This window comes from Procambarus clarkii, chromosome 53, assembly GCF_040958095.1.
Source record: "Procambarus clarkii isolate CNS0578487 chromosome 53, FALCON_Pclarkii_2.0, whole genome shotgun sequence".
NCBI lineage: Eukaryota > Metazoa > Arthropoda > Malacostraca > Decapoda > Cambaridae > Procambarus > Procambarus clarkii.
In genome coordinates, this window is record NC_091202.1 from 22,515,380 (window position 1) to 22,543,013 (window position 27,634).

The 27,634-nt window shown below is 47.1% G+C and overlaps 1 protein-coding gene across 1 annotated transcript; it reads left to right on the forward strand.

Moving 5' to 3' along the window:
* The first annotated feature begins 1,759 nt into the window (after positions 1-1,759).
* LOC123767198 (mucin-2-like) lies at positions 1,760-26,240 on the forward strand. Its single transcript, XM_069304928.1, has 2 exons — positions 1,760-1,808; positions 24,889-26,240. The coding sequence occupies exons 1-2, from the start codon at positions 1,760-1,762 to the stop codon at positions 26,238-26,240; spliced, it is 1,401 nt and encodes a 466-aa protein (XP_069161029.1).
* Positions 26,241-27,634: the final 1,394 nt, after the last annotated feature.

Here is a 27,634-nt window from a genome sequence, read left to right on the forward strand (position 1 = left end):
GGCAAAGAAGCCTTGACGACATAAAATAAAAATAAAATAAAATGTTTATTTAGGTAAGGTACATACATACAATAATTTTTTACAAAGATTGGTTGACTTATAGGTAGAGCTAGTACATGCAATGCCTAAAGCCACTATTACGCAAAGCGTTTCGGGCATGACATCTGGAGGGCAGAGTAATGGACTCCATGATGCCCTGCTGCAGGTCACTAGAAGGCATTGGAGAAGAACTTCAACATTGGGAGATAATAGAAAACCCTCAAAGCAGAAGAAGCACACAGTCTCCTACAGGAGAGGAGAGGGAGATGTCGTGAGGCCGGCGTGCGGTCCACTGGCGACGAGGGCGTGGTCGCTAGGAGACGGCAGGCGCTGAGTTAGTAAAGGGAGGCAGGCGAGCGTAGTCCAGAGGCTCCTAGGGTCTAGTTACACTTAGGCAGCCAAGGAGAGCATACCTGCGGAACACAGAAAACCAGCCAGGGGGGAGGGAAAACAATGCGATTCAGCATGCTAGGGGAGACTACGAGAAACCGAGCAGTAAGAGGATAAACAACACATCCAGCACGGGGAGAGAAGTCTCCAGCAAAGTAGGAGAGAAGAGACACCCACAAAGTGGAAGGAGAGGCACAATAACTCCTGCTGGAGAGGAGAGGACGCTGCCTGGAGGCGCGAGGACATGTACCTCTGGCGACGACAGCCTGGTTGTTGGGCGGCTGCCGTCGAGTCAACAGGAGGCAGGCGGGCAAAGTTCTGGGCGCCGAGGGCCTGTGGAGAGCATGAGGCGTCAAGGACAGCAAAGTAAGCCAGCCTAGACAAACATAGTAAGCATCAGCGTGCCAGATGACGAAAAATCCGGCCACCAGGGGACTCACCCCACCTGAGGGTGTTAGAAGCCACTGTTCCACTGTTAGAGGGACAGTGGGAAGAAGTTGGGGAAGATGTGGCCTGTAAACAGGCAGCCCAGACTACTGGGTCAGGGAGGCCATCAGGCAGCCGAGGCTACTGGGTCAGTGAAGCCACCAGGCAGCCGAGGCTACTGGGTCAGGGAGGCCATCAGGCAGCCCAGGTTACTGGGTCAGGGAGGCCATCAGGCAGCCCAGGTTACTGGGTCAGGGAGGCCATCAGGCAGCCCAGGTTACTGGGTCAGGGAGGCCGTCAGGCAGCCCAGGTTACTGGGTCAGTGAAGCCATCAGGCAGCCCAGGTTACTGGGTCAGTGAAGCCATCAGGCAGCCCAGGCTACTGGGTCTGGGAGGCCATCAGGAGTCGACTCAGCATGAGAATAGCAAGCAGAGAATCCCGGAGCCAAGGGAGCATGGCTGTAGGGGGAAAATTTAAGAGAGGTTGGTGGGTGCTGGACTGAATGGAGGCGGGTGGACAGAGCCGTGGGCGCCAAGGGTCGGGGGGAAGCCACTGGGGAAACACATCTAGGCTAAGAGGATGTAATGAACATGAATGTTGGGGAAGACAGCTACGTCCTGCAGGTAACTCTAAGCACACGATGAAAGCCAAACCAGGACTGAAATGTGACAAGTAAATAAAGGAATAATAAGGGAGATATTCAATAATAAGGCATAGCGAAAATAGAATAATCGACAGCAGGTTAGGCACCCGAACTAGGGAGGGAGGGAATTATCAGGGGGGAAAGAGCTAAGTCATTACGACTATATAGCACTTGGAAGGGGTCAGGATAAGGATTTGGGATAGGACAGTTGGGGGGGGGGGGAGAATGGTTCAACCACTGGGGATTGAACGCCGACCTGCATGAAGCGAGACCGTCGATCTACCGTCCTGCTCGAAGGCGTTGTAGCAGGTGAGTGTCCAGACAGCGGGAGCCAGAGCGTCACTGGCATGGCCTCTGGGAGAGTCGGTTCGGGGTCCAGCCGCCGCTGCTGAGTCAGCAGGAGTTGCGGAGGCTGGCAGATGGGCGTGGATGTGGTCCTGGGCCAGGGCCGACCTGGGGTCCGCAGTCAGGTGCTGTACAGTCAGCGGCTGGCAGGAAACTGCCAAACAGTTTCCTGACAGACAGAAGGCCTGTCAGCAAACAAGTAACTCTGCGTGCTGGGGAAGAATTCGAGAGAAGCCCGGCCAGCAGGGCACAACACAGGACATCTTCATTCAGCACAGGGTCAGAGGAGCTACTCCCGCCAAACAGGGAAGAGGAATAACACCAGCATCAGGTGAGAGGAGAAACTCTTGCAGAGTGGGGCAAAGCGAACGCTGCAACCTTCAGAAAAGAACTGTTATTATTATTAATATCTTTATTGTCATAATTTAATTACAATTTTGCCTATCTTGAGGCTATCTTGAGATGATTTCGGGGCTTAGTGTCCCCGCGGCCCGGTCCTCAACCAGGTCTCCACCCCCCAGGAAGCAGCCTGTGACAGTTGACTAACTCCCAGGTACCTATTTACTGCTAGGTAATAGGGGCATCAGGGTGAAGAAACTCTGCCTATTGTTTCTCGCCGGCACCCGGGATCGAACCCGGGACCACATGATCACGCGTCCAGTGTTCTGTCCGCTCAGCCGACGGCTCCTCTGCTGCCTAATCTGAGGATTTCAATTAAGTCCTATTAAACCGAGAATAATGCTGGTATTCACCGTCACACAGGACAGAGGGTCATACAGAAGACAATAGGTCTAAACTGTAGGCTGAAGCACATATATATCACGATTACAATGAATGTAAAGAGCTCTGCGCGGCTTAAGAAAACAATTCAACAGGGAGACCCAGGGCCAGGGATGGCAGAAGGGCAGAGGAGGGAGAGCCCAGTGGTGCATGAAGGACCTGACAGCCAAGGGGCGGAGGGAAAACACCAGAAGGGCAGGCACTGTAAGGCAAGGCCAAGGAGCACAAAAGGGGCAAGGCACAGGAAAACTAAGCAAGGGTTGGGTAAGGGACAGAGCAGTAAGAGACCCCATGTGGGAAGAGGGAGGAGGGACTGCACGGGGCAGGTAGGAAGCACAGGGTATGCCAAGGTCCTGCTGATATACAAGGTGAATGAGCGAGCAGGGGCCCAGAAAGAAACAGCATGGAGCAGAGCCAGAGCGCGCAGCTGCAGGCACAGCAAGGACTGGGGAAGGCTGGGAGGGGCATCACAGGGACGGAGCACAGCAAATTGTATAGTTAATTACTTGGCTAATGACACGGCTAGGTACTCTGTATTTGTTGACATCAAAGGAGCCTTCGACAAAGCACAGGGGATTGCGATCCTGGACGAGCTTGCATGCATGGGTGTCAAGGGGAGACTCATGAAACGGGTTGAAGACTACCTCACAGGAAGGAAAGCCAAGGTCTGCTTCAATGGAGCAGTCTCCAGAACAATGAATATGGAACTCGGGACCCCCCAAGGCGGAGTCTTAAGCCCTACACTATTCAATGTACTTACGAACGCCATTGCAAATATTGATTTTCCGGAAGGAACACAACCAGTGGGATATGCAGATGATGTCCTAATACAAGCTCCCACCTTGGGAAAATTGAACAGTCCATTGAACTCCTTGGAAGGAAATGTGTTGAGCTCTGTTTCACTCTCTTCACAAACAAGACAAAAGCAAACTCTCATCACAAGAGAGGAGAAAATGAAGAACTACAAATTAATGGTGTAACACTCTAATGGGTTGACCACTATCGGTACCTTGGCGTCACTGTCGGCTCTAACAAGGGAAAGAAAGAGGAGCTCAATCAACTCATAGGAGCATGCAAAAGTCGACTCAGGGCACTGAAAGCTATGACCTAGAATGGACATGGAGCCTCTATTGCCGTGCTTAAAATGATGTACACAGCCTATGTGCGCTCCGTCATAGACTATGCCGCACCAGTTCTGTGCACCTACTCCCAAAGCGATATGAAAAGGCTTGAAAGCATTCAAAATGAAGCTATGACAATCATTCTTGGAGTTCCAAGAACTGCCAAAACGTCTAATCTACGAGAGGAGTTGTCCCTTCCCAGTGTTAAAAGCAGAATTCAGGAGCTGAATGCTTAGCTTGCAATTAGGATAGCCAGAGATCCCCATTACAATGATATTGCTAAGAAAAAACTGAGCTCTCTGCTACTTTCAGGGGGAAACAGGAAAAGCAAAAAATGGCATTACAGATCAGTCTGCTACCTTGAAGAGCTTCACCTGCTTGAGCAAGCCCGTGAGCTCCTGCCTGTAGAGAGGTTACCTCCCCTGGGAGGATGACTCATGCAAGATCATCATCAATGAAATGGCAACGAAAAAATCCAACATGATACCACAAGAAATGAGGCACAAGTATCTCGAGGAAATTTATAAAGAAGCCGGAGATGAACTAGATCAAATCTACACTGACGGGTCATCTAATCCTGTTAATGGCAGGGCTGGTGCAGCATACACGGTAATCAAGGATAATACTTTCCAACGCAGAAATGAAGAAAAAGCGCGTATTGAGAACTATGCCTCTTCAACGCAAGCAGAGCTAACTGCCATTGTTATGGCGTTAAGGTTTCTTGAACGGAACACTAATGGTGCAGTGATTTGCACCGATTCAAAAGCAGCACTGCAAAGCCTAAGTAAAAATCAGGCAGAAAATCTTGCAATAGTCGCTGAAATTAAGAGAGCTGTGAGAGTACTTACCAATCAGGGAAGAGTCATTAAGTTTCTGAGGATCTCCTCCCATGTTGGAATATGTGGGAATGAACGAGCAGATGTGCTGGCTGCTGAAGGCGCTGAAGGAGACCATATTGAATACTTCATACCCAAGACTCTACTACAAATTAGAGGTATTGTCAGGCAACATCACCGTGACAAGGTAACTGAGGAAAGGAGGATAGAAGCACAAACCAGTGAATCTGTACGATGGTACAACATGGTTGCTGCTGGCAATCCCAATCATTATGGACGAAGAGGAGGAGGACGAGGGAGAGAATCAGTAATAGCGAGAATCCGTCTTGGATACAAATATCCATGGAGATACGGAATGGAAACAACAGTTGATCAGCGAAGTTGCAGAATCTGTGGTGGGAGTGACGGACACCGCCTTGACCACTACCTGAGAGAATGTGAACACCTGAGAGACATTAGAAATATGTGTAGAATAATAAACCCCACATTGTTTGAGTTAGGAAAACACTATTTGTCAAATATTGATACCGTTCTTAAAAGATTTCCCCATTTTGCACCCGCAAGATAACGTAAGCTTTTAAGGGTTGATAGATGTTAATCTTCTTGTTTGAGAAGCTGTTCACTTGAGACAGTTAAGCAAGTCCCAGCTGTGTCTGGGTACAAGTGACAGGATGAACAACCCAGCGGGTTTTCTTTCTATTGGGGAGTGTTGTACATGCTGCTATGGCGGTGTGTCCACTCACAGGATGAGTGACGCTGCCCAATACTGTCACTATAGCGGTGTGTCCACTCACAGGATGAGTGACGCTGCCCAATACTGTCACTATGGCGGTGTGTCCACTCACAAGATGAGTGACGCTGCCCAATACTGTCACTATGGCGGTGTGTCCACTCACAAGATGAGTGGCGCTGCCCAATACTGTCACTATGGCGGTGTGTTCACTCACAAGATGAGTGGCGCTGCCCAATACTGTCACTATGGCGGTGTGTCCACTCACAGGATGAGTGGCGCTGCCCAATACTGTCACTATGGCGGTGTGTCCACTCACAGGATGAGTGGCGCTGCCCAATACTGTCACTATGGCGGTGTGTCCACTCACAGGATGAGTGACGCTGCCCAATACTGTCACTATGGTGGTGTGTCCACTCACAGGATGAGTGGCGCTGCCCAATACTGTCACTATGGCGGTGTGTCCACTCACAGGATGAGTGGCGCTGCCCAATAAACTCGCCCCTCGGGGCAAAATTAAAAAATTTAAAATCACAGGCATCACAGGGAGCACGGAGAGGGCAAAAGCCGGGACATCCACGCAACACGGGCTATGGCGAGCCCGTCGTACATACCTGGCACAGACTTTTTTTTTTTTTAGATTCAGCTACTCAGAACAAAAACCTGTAGGTAGCACGGACTATGGTGAGCCCGTAGAGGACTTACCTGGCACAGGAGCGGGGCAAGTAGCACGGACTATGGTGAGCCCGTAGAGGACTTACCTGGCACAGGAGCGGGGCAAGTAGCACGGGCTATGGTGAGCCCGTAGAGGACTTACCTGGCACAGGAACGGGTCTGTAACTTGGGCACAGACGGCCTGGAGCTGCATTATAGCACACACCTAGAGGGGAAGAGGCGCCTCCCACCTCCACAAACAAATAAGAATCGTTTTGCGCTCGTCCCAGAGAATGTTGCGTTTGCAGACGCTGTATATATATTTGTCCCAACAATGTAGCTATATATAGACACATAACTCCATACAAAACATAATAATAATAATACAATATATATATATGGGTCCTTACAATACAGTCTTAGACACACAACTCCCATACAGTAGAATACAACATATTCTTATCCCTTCAATGCAGTTTTTATCTGAATTTACTGATGGACACCATATTTCAAGTGGCCTCGACAAGGACAGAAACAGTCGATGGTCCCCCCATTTCTCCTGATGATTTTGTCGAGTGGGATTATAAATTCAGCAGAGTTTTGGCGTTTCCGGCTTCGGGGGGTAGGCGGTTCCATAGGTTCATAATTCTGTAGGTGAAAAAGCATCTGTTTCGGTCCTGCACTGCTGCTTGTTGAGCTTGAACCCGTTCAGTGATTGGCCGGCTCTGACTCCCAGGTCCTTTCACTTAGTGTCATCTGCAAATCTGATGATGTGATAATATTCTCATCTGTCACTAATGTATAAGACCATAAGTAAGTATTTATCTAAAGAAGGCACCAAGCCGGGAAGGTTATGTAGCACCATCAAATGTGCAGTAATCAGAGGGCGCTAAATATCACCAAGGATGCCAATACGAGAACAGAAAGAATAAGACAAAAAGGTTGGCCCCAAAACGGACCCTGTGGCACCCCACTCAATCACATTTCTCCCGTCAGATTTATTTCCGTTTAGCACGACACTTTGTTTTATCCATTCTAGTTATCTACCATTTATTCAACGTGCTTGTAATTTCCTTATCACCCCTCAAATGTCATCCTTATTTTGTTTAAATAGGGGTGACATTTGCATATTTCCAGTCTAGGGGAAGTATCCTTTGGTGCAGAAATTTTCTGAAAAATAGTTTCAATGGTAGGCATTACTCCCAGTTCCGTAACGACTTGGGATTGTATTCTGTCCACACTTGGGGCTTAATTTTGAGTCTTTCAGTTTGTCATTGGTCTTCCTGATTATATCACATGTTATGGGGATATTCCTTAATTTATCTCCTTAACGTGCTTCAAACATCAGTGTGGGTGATGGGATGTCATCTAACCTCTCTAGTGTGAACACTGATGTAAAATATTAATTCAGAGTGTTTGCTGCCTTTGTTATCGTTCATTATAACTTAGTCTCATCTGTTATGGGTCCTGCCGAGTCCTTTGTTTGGGTTTTACTTTGTATATAAGCAAAGAACGATTTGGATCTTCCTTTATATTTTAGGCACGTTTTCTTTCGTAGTTTCTCTCGGCTGATCAGATTTCCTGAGTGGCTGAGTTTAGCCCTTTTATAAATCTCATAATCAATGTTGTTCTTTGTAAATTTATACGTTCTCCAGAGGTTATCCTTGGATATTACAACTATTTTTACTGCTTGTGGCATCCATCTTGTTCACTTTTGCTCTCTCTTTCATGGCACATCTTTTTGAACAAGTTCAGCAATGATTTTTTTTTTTTTATTTTCTCACGATGCATTCACGCTTTGATCTTCTATTAACTCCCTCCAGGAGGTGTTTAGCAATTTCTCCTTCCTTCATAGTCTGTCTACTCGATGATAGTGTAGAAACTCATCATCCAGGACCTTAACATGGACTTCCACACCTGTAATCCATTTTAGATACGTAGCCCCATACACAACAGAATACAACATATTTGTGGTAATTTGTACAACAAAAGTATTGATGGAATATAAAAGCAATCTGTATTGTCCGCCAGTAATAGTGTCACGAGGTCTTCTGGTAAGTATTGACCTGTGTATCTGTGGTGACGTGTCCCCCTGGTAGTCTGTGACGTGTCCCCCTGGTAGTCTGTGACGTGTTCCCCTGGTAGTCTGTGACGTGTTCCTCCCTGGTAGTCTGTGAAGTGTTCCTCCCCTGGTAGTCTGTTCCCTCTTGTAGTCTGTGACGTGTTCCCCTGGTAGTCTGTTCCCTCTGGTAGTCTGTGACGTGTTCCTCCCCTGGTAGTCTGTTCCCTCTGGTAGTCTGTGACGTGTTCCTCCCCTGGTAGTCTGTTCCCTCTGGTAGTCTGTGACGAGTTCCTCCCCTGGTAGTCTGTTCCCTCTGGTAGTCTGTGACGAGTTCCTCCCCTGGTAGTCTGTTCCCTCTGGTAGTCTGTGACGTGTTCCTCCCCTGGTAGTGTGTTCCCTCTGGTAGTCTGTGACGTGTTCCTCCCTGGTAGTCTGTTCCCTCTTGTAGTCTGTGACGTGTTCCTCCCCTGGTAGTCTGTTCCCTCTTGTAGTCTGTGACGTGTTCCCTCTGGTAGTCTGTGACGTGTTCCTCCCGGTAGTCTGTTCCCTCTGGTAGTCTGTGACGTGTTCCCTCTTGTAGTCTGTGACGTGTTCCCTCTTGTAGTCTGTGACGTGTTCCCTCTGGTAGTCTGTGACGTGTTCCCTCTTGTAGTCTGTGACGTGTTCCCCCCCCCCCTGGTAGTCTGTGACAACTACCCAGTTCTGTATATTTATGTACCCAGCATTAGTACATAAATATACAGAGTTGAGTTAGGAAAGCGAGTATGGAGGGTTGGAGACAGAGTCTGTGGAAGGATAAGGTAACTTACACTTAGGGTGTGTGATATAGCACCCGGCCAGTCTCGAGGTCAATGGTTAATGACCAGGGCGGAAACCGCGGCATCCTACTAATCTGCGGGGTCACATTTTCACACTGCTTTGATGTGACCAATAATCTGTAGCTGTTTGGTCATTTTTGATAGTGATGTAGCCTCAGACTTGGTGTAGGAGGGAGGACCTATAGCCTCGTGCTCCCAGGGTGCCATTCAGATCCCACAGGATCAGATTCCGGATGGAAGGTCCACATTCAGGGTAGCCTCTACCAGGAGGGCTACCAGGCAGTCACGCACAGGAATCTCTGATCTCATCTAGCAAGCTTGGATAGAGAAGACCTGTGGTGAGTGTACGGAGAATAACTGTGGTGTGGTTTAGCTGTCAGGAATGTGTGAGGGCCAGTTAAACTGTGCAGACATTTTGGTTACCTCTCTGTGACTCGGTCATGTTGATATTTTTGGAAAACTCAATTGGTAACCTTATTAATTTATATATATGACAAAGTAAGTCATGGTGAACACGTGACAGAGAGACCGAGTGAGACACACGTTTCATTTCACCTAATGCCTCTGTCCACCCAGCAGCAAATAGGCACCCCGGGAGTCAAGCAAAGGGGGTCAGTGGTACGACCTTCTGTGTGTGTGGGGGGGGGGAGTGAGGGGTTGTGGGGGGGTGGGAGGGAGGGGGTGATGCAAGTTGTGGTATAGAGACGCAGGCTTCCTGTCCCCACATCGGGAATTATTAATTATGTCTGTCTTAGCTATTGTTTTAGAACCACGTTCAGGAACATGTGTGTGTGTGTGTGTGTGTGTGTGTGTGTGTGTGTGTGTGTGTGTGTGTGTGTGTGTGTGTGTGTGTGTGTGTGTCTTTAGTAACCAAACAATTTGCTTAACTTGATATAAATTCACGTATTTTAGTTGAGTTTATGGAGTGTGTAGCCAGGGTGAGAGCGGTAAGGGTTACAGAGGTCGGGTTACAGAGGTACCTAACTGTACCGAGGTCCATCTCTCTCGTCTCCCTCACTGAAACCCCAAATATTCCTTTAACTGGAGAAGTTACACCACTGATGAGCTAGTTACATAATTTGTTATGAAATATAGTAAATAATAACCAGTAAATAATACATAATTACAAATGATCAAACTATCAATATTACAAAATATTAAAACACAGGGCACAGTTACTCAGGCATTTTGTACCACGTTTTGAAACTTCAGTTCTGGGACAATGACATCATCCTCTCGAGCCTAGGCTTCCACGTATGGATATAATAACAACAATATTAATAATAATGATGATTATAATAACAATAGAAATAATCATGAATCAAGACCACTGCCTTAAGCTGTCTACAGTGGTTTAAAATATATAATCTTTCATGTACACGTACAATTGTTAACATAGGAGAGAAGCACACACAGGATCGGGTGTATATTATGACCTACTAATACAAAGCTTGATAATGCTGTGAGTATTTTGAGAAAACATCACAACATCACAGAGTTGAATATTCGATTTTCTTTGTTGATTGCCGTGTGCTCTCGGAAAACATATCTACTAAATCCATCCGCAAGTGATCAATACATTTCTGCGTTGTATCGAGAAGAGAGTGTAATTTATAAATCTATTATATATCCAGCAATTACTGTTAAGAAATATAAATATGTAGGTTGAATTAGTGTATATGGATATTCGTACGTCAGACAGACAGAGCCCTCCCAGGCGACGTGGAATGTGCGAGACGTGGCAACAGTGCGAGCGTGGTCCCTGAGCCGCCCACGTCACCTGACGAGTCCTAACCTGCGATCTCCGGGACGATATTGGACCACCTTTGTTCCCTTCGCTTGAATCTCACACACATTGACGTATCGCCTAATTTTTATTAAAATACCCGATAAACGTAGTTACCCGTAAGGCAGGCTGAGACACTCTTGGCACGGAATAATGGCTATATATTATTATATGTAATACCTCTATTCGTAGATTACACATACGTATATGCAGCGTATGCATATAGGCTTATATCACCTATACCCATCCTGTTAGTGGTATTGGACCCCCATGCCCATCCTGTGAGTGGTACTGGATCTCATACCAAACCTGTGAGTGGTAGTGGACCCCATATCCATCTTGTGAGTTGTAGTGGAAAAGGTTACAGAGGCACATATTGGGCTCAGGCACAGAACCTTAAAATTCATTTAGCTTAGCAAGTTATATAGTCTTGATAAGCTGGTAACATAGAGGAAGTTACCTATGAACAGTCTTTTATAACATAATGGGGTCAAACACTGGACAACAGTAGTTTATAAGCAGTAGTTTACGGTTGTGGTGATCTAGTTGCACATAATTATAAATTTAATTATAATTATAATTTAATTATAATTTGATATCCTTATCATGCACCCCGCTCCATCCACTGGGCGGATGTGGAAAGTTTACAATTAAGCAAACTTTTGGGATACTTGTTACAGAGTTCTGGTAGTGCATAATTTTGAATGAAATGTCTTCACATTTATTTATTTATTTATATACAAGAAGGTTCGTTGGGTTTATGAGAGTACATAGCATTCATGATTTTACATTCTTGTAAAACCACTAACGCGCCATTTAGCTCCTCTCTGACTAAAGCATCAATTCAGATTATTTACACTGATGGACCTTGCATCAGTCCAATGGTGCAGCTGGAAGTGCAGTTGTTGTGACAGGGAGAGATGGTTCCTTCTCCCATGAGTGTGGAGCGCGACTAAGTAACTGGCCTCCACTCTTCAAACAGAATTGGTTGCCATAATCCTTGCACCCGAGCGCGTATATGAATCCAAAGTTAACACGCTAATTGTAAGTGACTCCCTTGTCATCCTTGACTGCCCTCAGCTCCCCAAGGCATAACTGTGACGTGCTTATCTCTGAAGTTAGACACAGATATAGTGAAATAATCAATGATGGAGTCAGAGTTTGTCTCCCGTGGATTCCTTCCCATATTGGTCTCCGAATGCATGATAGAACTGATGAGTTGGCCAAGACTTTTGCTCGTAAAGAGGGAATTGATTACCAACTTGGAGAAATTGAAGGGGTCAGGATAAGGATTTGGGATGGGACGGGGGTAAGGAACGATTGCCTTCCGTGGGACACAAGCAGTTACAAATATGTGTTGAAGAGTTCCCTACTTTTAGGGAGGACAGTCACTTGTAATTAAAGGTGTCAACTTTGGATTCGTATCCAGAATAGTTAAATAAGAACAGAACAGGTACATCAGGGCCAGGAGGCGGGGCATATAAAGCTAGACCTCACTTCCCTGTAGTCAGTGATAGGTAAGTACCGATAGGTAGCACAGAAGTGACGTCATCTGTGGCTGTGACAAGAGCTGCACTTCCGGCGCCACAGTGGAGTGGTGGTCTGGGAACCCCAAGTGTAAAGCTCTTGAGAGAGCGCTCTTCATCCACGCCATCACTGGGGCCTCAGGCACTCCACAACATTAATGACCTAGTAACGCCGTTTGTTAACATATATATATACATACCCAACTAGTCGACTATTCGTAGTCTTGATTAGCCGAGCGTTATTAACAAAAATGTTAATCTCAGGAAGTTGTATGCTAGAGGACTAAGTAATAGTACAGCTTGAGTTGTACAGCTTGACAACGCTGCATTGCTACGCTACCCAGCTTACCCACTGCAAGTATCGCTTCTGCTCAACTTGGGAATTTTTATTGGCTATGTGTCGAAAGGTACAGTTCCTAAGCCATATTGATGCTCTGTCCACAGAGCATTATTTCTCTCTCTCAAATCATATACACTGATGGTTCCCCTATACCGCCCCACGGTGCAGCTGGAAGTGCAAGTTGTTCTGACAATGGGCGATGGCTTGTACTTTGAGTGGGGAGTCCGTATAAACAATTGGGCCTCTACCCTTCAGACCGAACTATTTGCCTTGCTCCTTGCACTGAAATGTGTACAAGACTCCAAACTTGATACAGTAGTTGTAAGTGACTATTTATCATCCTTAATTGCTCTCAACTTTTTAAGACATAACTGTAACATGCTCGTGTCCGAAGCTAGACACAAATACAACAAAATTATTAATGATGGTAACAGAGTCCATTTCATGTGGTCTCCATCTCATGTTGGCCTCCGAATGCATGATAGAGCTGACAAGTTAGCCAAAGAATCTGCCTTTAAAAGAGCCGTTGAGTGTAACCTTGGATTGTCAATGAGCAACTCTGAGAGCAGCAGTACACCGAGAACTTCAACAAACTCTTGTAGATCTGAGGCAAAGTGAAATTGACACCCAGTAATTCCATCTATCGTCATAATATTATGCAAGAGGAGCCACACATCTATGGATCATCCAATAAAATCAGCAGACTTCTAGATGTTACTACTGCTCGGCTTAGACTCGGTTTACAAGTATCTCTGGGAATTCTCATTATCTGCTGATGTAGACCTGACCAAATGTAAACTGTGTCAACAAAATTATTCGCACACTCTCCGTCACTATGTGATGGAGTGCGAAATGATTATGAATTCAGAGACAATTCTATGACAAATGTTCCAAAGATGTGTAAATATTTAATTCAAAATGATCTGCTACCAGACATTTTAGCTAAATATCCCCAGTTTGCTAAGTGTAGGTAGTAACTAAGTGACTGTAACCTATGCAGGCGATGAGTCACAATAACGTGGCTAAAGTATGTTGACCAGACCACACACTAGAAGGTGAAGGGACGACGGCGGTCCGTCCTGGACCATTCTCAAGTTGATTGTAAACCTGTCCACCGCTGCCCTCTGGATGGGGGGCGGTGTGCAGGACCAAACATATCAATTGTGACACTAAGCTCTCCACATATGTCAGTTGCTTAATTTAGAACCTTTGTACTTGTGGTCGACTCTCGAACCCATTGTTGATGTGACGACTTATACTGAATTTTTGTAACTAGCTCATCAAGACTGTAACTTGCTAGCTAAATGAATTGTGGGGGTCAGTCCCTGAGCCCATTATGTGCTCTGTAACCCTTTCCACTACCGCCCACAAGATGGGTATGGGGTGCATAATAAATAAACTAAACTAAACTGTCTTGAATTATGGACCTTGACTTGTTGAAGCAAAGTCCATCTACAACTTTAGGAAAAAAAGTATGATTGAAAAACGTGAATTAATTCGCTTTGTTGTGACACAAATCCTGTGTCTAGGTATGTTTTAGCTGTAAACATTGAGGGGCCCGTCCTTCAAGGTGGAACAACTGACCCTTCCCAGGACGTAACCCAGCAATAGTTGACTAACTCCCGAGAACTATTTTACTGCTACGTGAACTAGAGCATTAAGGGAAAGGAAACATACCCAATCATTTCTGTCCAGCTTTGGGAATCAACCCGGAATAACCGATTATGAGTTGAGAACGAAGCCAACTGTACTAAGAGAGATAATTAGCGCGCCGGTATAAATTGATAGGAGGGTTCGTTTCGATTCTCAATCGGGAATCCCGAGTTCGAAATTCCGGGCGGGTCAGAAATGATTGGGCATGCTTCATCTTACCAAATGCCTCTGTTCAACTAGCAGTAAATTGGGTACCCAGAAGTTTATCAACTGTTGTGAGGTTGCATCCCTGGGGAGGGTCAGTAGTCCCACACGGAGGGGAGGGACCTTGATATAAGCCTAACATGTATGAAGTCTAACGTATATGTATAAACAGGCTGTCTGTCCCCGACGAAAGAAATTTAAGGAGTAAACTTATTTGTTATAGTTAGCCTAAAAATTGTTTTCTTTGATAAAAAATTAATAGAAAACGTAAGCAGATAGGGGATACGTAAATAAACCTTATTTTTATATTGTATATAATAATTCACGGGTACGCCGGGGCGCATCCGATCCCACGATCGTCATCGCCCCCTAACTCAACAACAGCAACAACATATTTAATAATTCTAATAATTCATTGTGTAGGGGATAGGCAGCCAGTGAATATAATTAATAGTTAATAATTCCTTGTGTCGGGGAAGAAGCAGCCAGACCCACTGACCCTTACCAGGATGCAACTTCACAACAAGCTGACTAACTCCAGGGTACCTATTTACTGCTAGGTGAACTGACGCAATAGATGAGAGGAAACGCGCCCAACCAACTTCTGTCTCGTCCTGGAATTCGAACCCGGAATTCCCGATTGTGAGTGAAAAACGAACTCGATTGTACTTCCGGGACTCTTTATTTATATATATGTCCACATTTGCACCAGAGATGGTACCTTTACAACCTTTTATATATATATATATATATATATATATATATATATACTATATATATTATATATATATATATATATATATATATATATCTATATATAGCCAGAACGTCGTACTCGGCCTACTATGCCAAAGCCCAATTTGCCTAATAAGCCAAGTTTCTCCTGAATTTATATTTTTTTCTTATGAAATGATAAACCAATGTATTTCATTATGTATGAGTCATTTTATTTGTTTTGAGTTAAACTAACGTAGATTACGGTTCTTCGGCCGGCAGGGGATCGTATTCCAGGGACCATAGGATTAAGGACTTGCCCGAAACGCTACGCGTACTAGTGGCTGTACAAGAATGTAACAACTCTTCTATATATCTCAAAAAAAAAAAAAAAAAAAAAAAAATAGATATATGACCGAACCTAACCTACCCTACCTAACCTATCTTAACCTAGCCTAAACTAATATATCTAAGTCAATAATTTATGTTCAGAGTATTACTATAGTAATAATAATTCAAATAATCCAATTGGAAACACTTTTTGGAAATAAAGAAAATCACTCGCCCTATTCGGCAAATCGGGCCTTGCATATTAGGCCGAGAAGTGCATTCTGGCTACTAGGTACGACATTATATATATATTATATATATATATATATATATATATATATATATATATATATATGTCGTACCTAATAGCCAGAACGCACTTCTCAGCCTACTATTCAAGGCCCCGATTTGCCTAATAAGCCAAGTTTTCATGAATTAATGTTTTTTCGTCTACCTAACCTACCTAACCTAACCTAACCTAGCTTTTTTTGGCTACCTAACCTAACCTTACCTATAAATATAAGTTAGGTTAGGTTAGGTAGGGTTGGTTAGGTTCGGTCATATATCTACGTTAATTTTAAACTCCAATAAAAAAAAATTGACCTCATACATAGAGAAAAGGGTTGCTTTATCATTTCATAAGAAAAAAATTATAGTAAATATATTAATTCAGGAAAAACTTGGCTTATTAGGCAAATCGGGCCTTGAATAGTAGGCTGAGAAGTGAGTTCTGGCTACTAGGTACGACATATATATATATATATATATATATATATATATATATATATATATGTCGTACCTAGTAGCCAGAACGCACTTCTCAGCCTACTATGCAAGGCCCGATTTGCCTAATAAGCCAAGTTTTTCATGAATTAATTGTTTTTCGACTACCTAACCTACCTAACCTAACCTAACTTTTTCGGCTACCTAACCTAACCTAACCTATAAAGATAGGTTAGGTTAGGTTAGGTAGGGTTGGTTAGGTTCGGTCATATATCTACGTTAATTTTAACTCCAATAAAAAAAATTGACCTCATACATAATGAAATGGGTAGCTTTATCATTTCACAAGAAAAAAATTAGAGACAATATATTAATTAAGGAAAACTTGGCTTATTAGGCAAATCGGGCCTTGCATAGCAAACTGAGTACGACGTTCTGGCTACTAGGTACGACATATATATATATATATATATATATATATATATATATATATATATATATATATATATATATTATATATATATATATATATGTATATATATATATATATATATATATATATATATATATATATATATATATATATATATATGTATATATATATATATATATATATATATATAATATATATATATATATATATATATATATATATATATATATATATATATATATATATATATATATATGCGGAAAATCCACAGAGAAATATGAAATGAGGTGAACGTTTCGGCTTTGTTAAAGCCTTTGTCAACACCAGACCGACTAAGGAGAAGGGAGAAGGGGGAGGATATATAGGCCGACACCTGACCAACCCATCCCTAGGGTTGGTCAGGTGTAATTAACCAAAAACAGGTATAGCTTAGCTTAGAATGGTCAAAGAGGATTAAGCGGTCAGAGAATAAGGATGAAAGATTAAAGAAAAGCCTCATGAACACACAATATATGAATATACAGTTATAATGAGACATTGTAAGCCTCTCTATCAGAGTTGTTTCTTAAACTGTTGTGCAATATTATAACTTAAAAATGGATCAAGTTTTGTACATTCCAGTACTAACATTAAGAAGATTTGGACACTGACTGATTAGAGCAGACTCAATCAAATTCCGTTCCACGAAATCACCACAATTGGTAATGCTTTTTGCCCCATTCCAGTTAATATTGTGATCGCATAAACTCGTATGTAGATACAATGCATTAGACGTTTGGGCAGTTCTAATACTATAAGCATGTTGTGACAACCGCAATTGTAAGGACTTTCCTGTTTGTCCAAGGTACACAGAATCACAATCATTGCAGGGAATCGAATACACACAACCTGCTGTGTCAGGGGAGTTTTTTATTAAATTGGATTTGATCGTACTATTAGTGAACACCAAATTTATATTAAGTTTCTTAAAATCAGAGACAATTTTTTCAAGTCCACTCGCATAAGGTATAAAAAAATTATATATATATATAATTTATATATTATATATATATATATATATATGTCGTACCTAGTAGCCAGAACTCACTTCTGAGCCTACTATGCAAGGCCGATTTGCCTAATAAGCCAAGTTTTCATGAATTAGTTGCTTTTCGACTACCTAACCTACCTAACCTAACCTAACCTAACTTTTTCGGCTACCTAACCTAACCTAACCTATAAAGATAGGTTAGGTTAGGTTAGGTAGGGTTGGTTAGGTTCGGTCATATATCTACGTTAATTTTAACTCCAATAAAAAAAAATTTTACCTCTTACATAATGAAATGGGTTGCTTTATCATTTCATAAGAAAAAAATTAGAGAAAATATATTAATTCATGAAAACTTGGCTTATTAGGCAAATCGGGCCTTGCATTGTAGGCTGAAAAGTGAGTTCTGGCTACTAGGTACGACATATATATATATATATATATATATATATATATATATAATATATATATATATATATATATATAATATATATATATATATAAATATATATATATATATATTTTATATATATATATAATATATTATATATATATAATGTATATATATATATTTTATACATATACTATATATATAATGTATGTATATAATATATATATATATATATATATATATATATATATATATATATATATATATATATATATATATATATATATATATATATATATATATATATCCCACCAGGTACGCGAAATGTTGCGAACATTACTCCTTTTTAGACTGAGGTGGGAAGCAGTTCTCCCGCAAGCATCAGCAAGACAAATTAGCAATGGATAAAAATTTATTGCAGGCAGTAATTCTTTTTAGTTGAGGCTTTAAAACAATCTGTGATGTTCGTCTTCGTAAATTACATTAGGAAGAAGTATAAAATATTTGCTCAAGTTGTCCCGTGGACATAAGAATAGGCTACTGCTGCCGGCCCTGCCACCCAACAACCACTCTGCCAACACTTTTATATTCACCAACGACATAAATGAGATTATTACAAACCACATCATAACATTTGCTGTTGACAGAAAAACCTACGGTAAGGGTTCCTGGGAATCGAACCCGGGTGCCCCGAATATGAGTTAAGAACGAAGCCAACTGTATTATGAGACCCTGTGTACACACGCAAGATGGACACCAAAGCCACCGTGTTTACATGCTTGTACCGGGAGGACAAACCGGTTAGACTCCCGGTTCAACCACCTCGACGAACGGACGTCCGGACGCCTGCTACGCCTGAGGGGCCTCCTGGAACACGCGATGCGAGCTTACCCATTGAATCGCTATCCTGCCGTCAGGTTTGGCTACCCAGGGTAGGGCCGGTGATCGCGTCCCTGAGGGACTCCAGGGGCTCCCCAGACATTATCAGTGTGCTTATTGGCTGTAAGATGCGTTCGTTTCGCCGACAAGTGACGTTCATATACCCATAAGGCATTAACCTTCACTTTAACCTAAATACTGTTGTTGCCTGAGGGGCCGACGACGATCGAGGGATCAGATTAGCCCATTCGCGGCCCCATAAATCAATAGCAACAATAATAACAACCTGGTTGTGAGTGGTTGGTCTCCATGAGGTCTGGCCATTTTCTCTGATGTCCCTGCGTGTTGTAGGGGGGACTGAAGGCATTACAGATTGTACTCCCGGAGGGACTGATTGCCGCAAGGCACAGAGAGCTGGGGTAGCTGCTGACGAGATATGTAACATTTGTTTGTGTTTCTCTGGGATGGTTCTGGGTTCTGGCAAGGTTAGGTTTACCTGGATTGTACCTGGATGTGGTTATAAGAGTTCTACTACCCAAGGCCAGGCCGGGGTCAGGCTAGTCGATCCAAAAAATATAATATGTTGAGTTATTGCTTCTATATCTGAGGCTAGGAAGTGTCCGTGTTTTGCGAGCTTAATCTGTTTATTGTGTGTGTTTGGAGGTTTGAGTTGACTGTTCATATATGCCCAACCACTTGGGCTGGACGGTAGAGCGGACGGTCTCGCTTCATGCCCGAAACGCTTTGCGTAATAGTGGCTTTAGGCATTGTATGTACTAGCTCTATCTATAAATCCATCAACTTTTGTATTTCACCTTGTATGTATGTATGTATGTAGGTACTTTACCTGAATAAATACTTGTATTGTATTGCATTTGTATGCAGTTTGGCGTTCAATCCCCGACTGTCCAAAGAGTTGGGCCACCATTCCCTCCCCCTCCCCGTCTCATCCCAAATCCTTATCCTGATCCCTTCCCAGTGCTATATATAGTCGAAATTGCTTAGCGCTTTCTACTGATAGTTATCTTACCTTGTCCGTGTGTATTTTATGTTTCATTTTACTTCTTTAAATATATTTCAGAGGAGGAGAGTTTAGCTCTTCTTATAGTCTGGTTTTGAGTCTAAAGGCTCGTGGTACAGTTGGAATAGTTCTCGATTCATAATCAGGGATCCCGGGTTCGACTCCCGGGCGGGACAGAAATGGTTGGGTACGATCCCTTTCACCTAATGCTGCTGTTTTCTACTAGTAAATAATACCCGAATGTCGAATGTGTCTATTTACTACTTATTTACTCTTTACTACTGTTGAGGGCTGCATCCTGGCAAGGGTCAGTAGTTTGATCTTATATATATATATATATATATATATATATATATATATATATATATATATATATATATATATATATATATATATATATATATATATATATATATATATATATATATATATATATATATATCTACATCCTATGTGTTTACCTGATATAACAGTTACTAGATATTATTATTATTATTTAGTATTTATAGTAATATTTTTGTGACTAGACCTATAGTCAATGTTTTTTTAATTCATTGACAAAAAATCAGTTACAATTTATATATTATTGTTACAATAAAACAATATATGAAGCTAAAATACCCTACGGGATATTAAAGACTTATCAAATATAAAATATAGAACTAATACTCATTGAAATTAAATTTAATGAATTAAATAAAAATTCATTAAATTGGTTTAAGGCTACATTTGAAATTTACTTTAGACACCCCTAATGTTCCATTTTTTATCATATTAAAAGAAAATGCATTAGAAGATAACGTTTAGGGGTAACTAAAGCATCTAAATTACACAAATAAGCATTTATCGTCTGGGATTGAATTGTGTGAAATTCTCTCACTATACATTCATCTTAGCGTGTGAAACGGATGGAAGAGGATGTCGGTTGTGGGAGGGAGGAGTGACGGTTGGGTGACTGAGGGGACACCATGGGGTGACAGGGAGGACGAGGGGAGACCATGGGGTGACGGGGAGGGACGAGGGGAGACCATGGGGTGACGGGGAGGACGAGGGGAGACCATGGGGTGACGGGGAGGACGAGGGGAGACCATGGGGTGACGGGGAGGACGAGGGGAGACCATGGGGTGACGGGGAGGACGAGTGGAGGCCATGGGGTGATGGGGAGGACGAGGGGAGACCATGGGGTGACAGGGAGGACGAGAGGAGACCATGGGGTGACGGGAAGGACGAGGGGAGACCATGGGGTGATGGGGAGGACGAGGGGAGACCATGGGGTGACAGGGAGGACGAGGGGAGACCATGGGGTGACGGGGGAGGACGAAGGGAAACCATGGGGTGACGGGGGAGGACGAGGGGAGACCATGGGGTGACGGGGAGGACGAGGGGAGACCATGGGGTGACAGGGAGGACGAGGGGAGACCATGGGGTGACGGGGGAGGACGAAGGGAAACCATGGGGTGACGGGGAGGACGAGGGGAGACCATGGGGTGACGGGGAGGACGAGGGGAGACCATGGGGTGACGGGGGGACGAGGGGAGACCATGGGGTGGCGGGGGAGGACGAGGGGAAACCATGGGGTGACGGGGGAGGACGAGGGGAGACCATGGGGTGAAGGGGGAGGACGAGGGGAGACCATGGGGTGACGGGGGAGGACGAGGGGAGACCATGGGGTGACGGGGGAGGACGAAGGGAGACCATGGGGTGACAGGGAGGACGAGGGGAGACCATAGGGTGACAGGGAGGACGAGGGGAGACCATGGGGTGACGGGGAGGACGAGGGGAGGCCATAGGGTGACGAGGAGGACGAGGGGAGACCATAGGGTGACGAGGGAGGACCTAAGACAGCAATCTTCCCGCCATATTATCTCGTAATTTGGCGGGAAATGGCATACTTCCCTAATTGGTGGAACTGAAACAGTATCCGCGCGTTTGGTTGGGAGCGGCGAGAGGCGGCGGCGGGCCGGCTGGCGGGAACTGACACACACACACTCAAGCCTACTCCATCCCAACGCTTGTTTAACTCTAATTGTCTTTATGGATTGAGACACTTAACCCGTATTATTGTGAGAGCGTTTGGATGGTCTGTAAGTCAATAGCCAGTTCCTCGTTGATACACATTGGTAGATATTCCTTGTTATATCAAATGTAGATATGATAGAGCCCAATAGGCTCAGGAATCTTTACACCAGTTGATTGACGGTTGAGAGGCGGGACCAAAGAGCCAGAGCTTAACCCCCGCAAGCACAACTAGGTGAGTATATGCTTGAAGTGTGTACCATATATAGTATTACGATACATTTAAAATACAAAATGCAAATTAAGAACAGGATTGAACATTACAATCCAAAAAATAATAAGTTTCACCCAGGACACGCAGGCGTATAGAGCAGCTATGGTAACGACATACAAGATCCATAGACTAAACTGGAAAAGGTTCAAAGGTTTGCCACCAGACTAGCACCCGATCTGAGAGGTATGAGCTACGAGGAGAGACTACGGGAATTAAACCTCACTTCGCTGGAAGAAGAGTTAGGGGGGACATGATCACCACATTCAAGATTCTGAAGGGAATTGACAGGGTTGATAAAGACAGTCTATTTAACACAAGGGGCACACGCACAAGGGGACACAGGTGGAAACTGAGTGCCCAAATGAGCCACAGAGATATTAGAAAGAACTTTTTTAGTGTCAGAGTGGTTGACAAATGGAATGCATTAGGAAGCAATGTGGTGGAGGCTGACTCCATACACAGCTTCAAGTGTAGATATGATAGAGCCCAGTAGGCTCAGGAACCTGTACACCTGTTGATTGACGGTTGAGAGACGGGACCAAAGAGCCAAAGCTCAACCCCCGCAAGCACAACTAGGTGAGTACACACATACACCCACCCACACACACACACACACACACACACACACACACACACACACACACACACACACACACACACACACACACACACACACACACACACACCCACACACACACACACACACACACACACACACACACACCACACACACACACACACACACACTGAGGAAAGGTTTAAGACAAACAGGTAGCCACAAGGCCAGGGCTGAGGGTCGCTGTGGTCTCAGGACTCAGGGAGCGGCGGCACCGGCGGTAATTGACACCTGTGATTTAGGTCCTCAACTGACTTCCCTCTGGCGTCCCCGGCCGTCACTCAGGGCCCTCCCTCACCCCCCTGACCACACATTAGTGGTTACTGCTAGAACTGTCACCCTCCGCCCTACACCAGCCCTGAGTGACAGCCTCGCCCTACACCAGCCCTGAGTGACAGCCTCGCCCTACACCAGCCCTGAGTGTCACCCTCCGCCCTACACCAGCCCTGAGTGTCAGCCTCCGCCCTACACCAGCCCTGAGTGACACCCTCCGCCCTACACCAGCCCCGAGTGTCAGCCTCGCCCTACACCAGCCCTGAGTGTCAGGATCGCCCTACACCAGCCCTGAGTGTCACCCTCCGCCCTACACCAGCCCTGAGTGTCAGCCTCGCCCTACACCAGCCCTGAGTGTCAGCCTCGCCCTACACCAGCCCTGAGTGTCAGCCTCACCCTACACCAGCCCTGAGTGTCAGCCTCGCCCTACACCAGCCCTGAGTGTCACCCTCCGCCCTACACCAGCCCTGAGTGTCAGCCTCGCCCTTCACCAGCCCTGAGTGACAGCCTCCGCCCTACACCAGCCCTGAGTGACAGCCTCCGCCCTACACCAGCCCTGAGTGTCAGCCCCGCCCTACACCAGCCCTGAGTGACAGCCTCCGCCCTACACCAGCCCTGAGTGACAGCCTCCGCCCTACACCAGCCCTGAGTGACACCCTCCGCCCTACACCAGCCCTGAGTGACACCCTCCGCCCTACACCAGCCCTGAGTGACACCCTCCGCCCTACACCAGCCCTGAGTGTCACCCTCCGCCCTACACCAGCCCTGAGTGTCACCCTCCGCCCTACACCAGCCCTGAGTGTCACCCTCCGCCCTACACCAGCCCTGAGTGTCACCCTCCGCCCTACACCAGCCCTGAGTGACAGCCTCCGCCCTACACCAGCCCTGAGTGACAGCCTCCGCCCTACACCAGTCCTGAGTGACAGCCTCCGCCCTACACCAGCCCTGAGTGTCACCCTCCGCCCTACACCAGCCCTGAGTGACAGCCTCCGCCCTACACCAGCCCTGAGTGTCACCCTCCGCCCTACACCAGCCCTGAGTGTCACCCTCCGCCCTACACCAGCCCTGAGTGCCAGCCTCGCCCTACACCAGCCCTGAGTGACACCCTCCGCCCTACACCAGCCCTGAGTGACACCCTCCGCCCTACACCAGCCCTGAGTGTCACCCTCCGCCCTACACCAGCCCTGAGTGTCAGCCTCGCCCTACACCAGCCCTGAGTGACACCCTCCGCCCTACACCAGCCCTGAGTGACACCCTCCGCCCTACACCAGCCCTGAGTGTCAGCCTCGCCCTACACCAGCCCTGAGTGACAGCCTCCGCCCTACACCAGCCCTGAGTGACACCCTCCGCCCTACACCAGCCCTGAGTGACAGTCTCCGCCCTACACCAGCGCTGAGTGACACTCTCCGCCCTACACCAGCCCTGAGTGTCAGCCTCGCCCTACACCAGCCCTGAGTGACACCCTCCGCCCTACACCAGCCCTGAGTGACACCCTCCGCCCTACACCAGCCCTGAGTGTCACCCTCCGCCCTACACCAGCCCTGAGTGTCAGCCTCGCCCTACACCAGCCCTGAGTGTCACCCTCCGCCCTACACCAGCCCTGAGTGACACCCTCCGCCCTACACCAGCCCTGAGTGACACCCTCCGCCCTACACCAGCCCTGAGTGACACCCTCCGCCCTACACCAGCCCTGAGTGTCACCCTCCGCCCTACACCAGCCCTGAGTGTCAGCCTCGCCCTACACCAGCCCTGAGTGTCACCCTCCGCCCTACACCAGCCCTGAGTGACACCCTCCGCCCTACACCAGCCCTGAGTAACACCCTCCGCCCTACACCAGCCCAGAGTGACTCCCTCCGCCCTACACCAGCCCTGAGTGTCACCCTCCGCCCTACACCAGCCCTGAGTGACACCCTCCGCCCTACACCAGCCCTGAGTGACACCCTCCGCCCTACACCAGTGCTGATTGACAGCCTCCGCCCTACACCAGCCCTGAGTGTCACCCTCCGCCCTACACCAGCCCTGAGTGACAGCCTCCGCCCTACACCAGCCCTGAGTGTCACCCTCCGCCCTACACCAGCCCTAAGTGACACCCTCCGCCCTACACCAGCCCTGAGTGACACCCTCCGCCCTACACCAGCCCTGAGTGTCACCCTCCGCCCTACACCAGCCCTGAGTGTCACCCTCCTCCCTTCACCAGCCCTGAGTGACACCCTCCGCCCAACACCAGCCCTGAGTGTCACCCTCCGCCCTACACCAGCCCTGAGTGACACCCTCCGCCCTACACCAGCCCTGAGTGTCACCCTCCGCCCTACACCAGCCCTGAGTGACACCCTCCGCCCTACACCAGCCCTGAGTGTCACCCTCCGCCCTACACCAGCCCTGAGTGACACCCTCCGCCCTACACCAGCCCTGAGTGACACCCTCCGCCCTACACCAGCCCTGAGTGTCACCCTCCGCCCTACACCAGCCCTGAGTGTCACCCTCCGCCCTACACCAGCCCTGAGTGACACCCTCCGCCCTACACCAGCCCTGAGTGTCACCCTCCGCCCTACACCAGCGCTGAGTGACAGCCTCCGCCCTACACCAGCCCTGAGTGTCACCCTCCGCCCTACACCAGCCCTGAGTGTCACCCTCCGCCCTACACCAGCCCTGAGTGTCACCCTCCGCCCTACACCAGCCCTGAGTGTCACCCTCCGCCCTACACCAGCCCTGAGTGACACCCTCCGCCCTACACCAGCCCTGAGTGTCACCCTCCGCCCTACACCAGCCCTGAGTGACACCCTCCGCCCTACACCAGCCCTGAGTGTCACCCTCCGCCCTACACCAGCCCTGAGTGTCACCCTCCGCCCTACACCAGCCCTGAGTGACACCCTCCGCCCTACACCAGCCCTGAGTGACACCCTCCGCCCTACACCAGCCCTGAGTGTCACCCTCCGCCCTACACCAGCCCTGAGTGACACCCTCCGCCCTACACCAGCCCTGAGTGTCACCCTCCGCCCTACACCAGCCCTGAGTGACACCCTCCGCCCTACACCAGCCCTGAGTGACACCCTCCGCCCTACACCAGCCCTGAGTGACACCCTCCGCCCTACACCAGCCCTGAGTGACACCCTCCGCCCTACACCAGCCCTGAGTGACACCCTCCGCCCTACACCAGCCCTGAGTGTCACCCTCCGCCCTACACCATAGTCGCTGAGATCAAGAGAGCTGTGAGGGTACTAACCAACCAGGGAAGAGTCGTCAAGTTCCTGTGGATCCCCTCCCATGTTGGGGAGCCCCCCTCCCATGTTGGGGAGCCCCCCTCCCATGTTGGGGAGCCCCCTCCCATGTTGGGGAGCCCCCCTCCCATGTTGGGGATCCCCTCCCATGTTGGGGATCCCCTCCCATGTTGGGGAGCCCCCCTCCCATGTTGGGGAGCCCCCCTCCCATGTTGGGGAGCCCCCTCCCATGTTGGGGAGCCCCCTCCCATGTTGGGGAGCCCCCCTCCCATGTTGGGGAGCCCCCTCCCATGTTGGGGAGCCCCCCTCCCATGTTGGGGAGCCCCCCTCCCATGTTGGGGAGCCCCCTCCCATGTTGGGGAGCCCCCTCCCATGTTGGGGAGCCCCCCTCCCATGTTGGGGATCCCCTCCCATGTTGGGGAGCCCCCTCCCATGTTGGGGAGCCCCCCTCCCATGTTGGGGAGCCCCCCTCCCATGTTGGGGAGCCCCCTCCCATGTTGGGGAGCCCCCTCCCATGTTGGGGAGCCCCCCTCCCATGTTGGGGATCCCCTCCCATGTTGGGGAGCCCCCCTCCCATGTTGGGGAGCCCCCTCCCATGTTGGGGAGCCCCCTCCCATGTTGGGGAGCCCCCCTCCCATGTTGGGGAGCCCCCTCCCATGTTGGGGAGCCCCCCTCCCATGTTGGGGAGCCCCCCTCCCATGTTGGGGAGCCCCCTCCCATGTTGGGGAGCCCCCTCCCATGTTGGGGAGCCCCCCTCCCATGTTGGGGAGCCCCCCTCCCATGTTGGGGAGCCCCCTCCCATGTTGGAATATGTGGGAATGAACGAGCAGATGTGGTGGCTGCTGAAGGCGCTGAAGGAGACCATATTGAATACTTCATACCCAAGACTCTACTACAAATTAGAGGTATTGTCAGGCAACATCACCGTGACAAGGTAACTGAGGAAAGGAGGATAGAAGCACAAACCAGTGAATCTGTACGATGGTACAACATGGTTGCTGCTGCCAATCCCAATCATTATGGACGAAGAGGAGGAGGACGAGGGAGAGAATCAGTAATAGCGAGAATCCGTCTTGGATACAAATATCCATGGAGATACGGAATGGAAACAACAGTTGAGCAGCGGAGTTGCAGAATCTGTGGTGAGAGTGACGGACACCGCCTTGACCACTACCTGAGAGAATGTGAACACCTGAGAGACATTAGAAATATGTGTAGAATAATAAACCCCACATTGTTTGAGTTAGGAAAACACTATTTGTCAAATATTGATACTGTTCTTAAAAGATTCCCCCATTTTGCCCCCGCAAGATAACGTAAGATTTTTAGGGTTGATAGATGTTAATCTTCTTGTTTGAGGAGCTG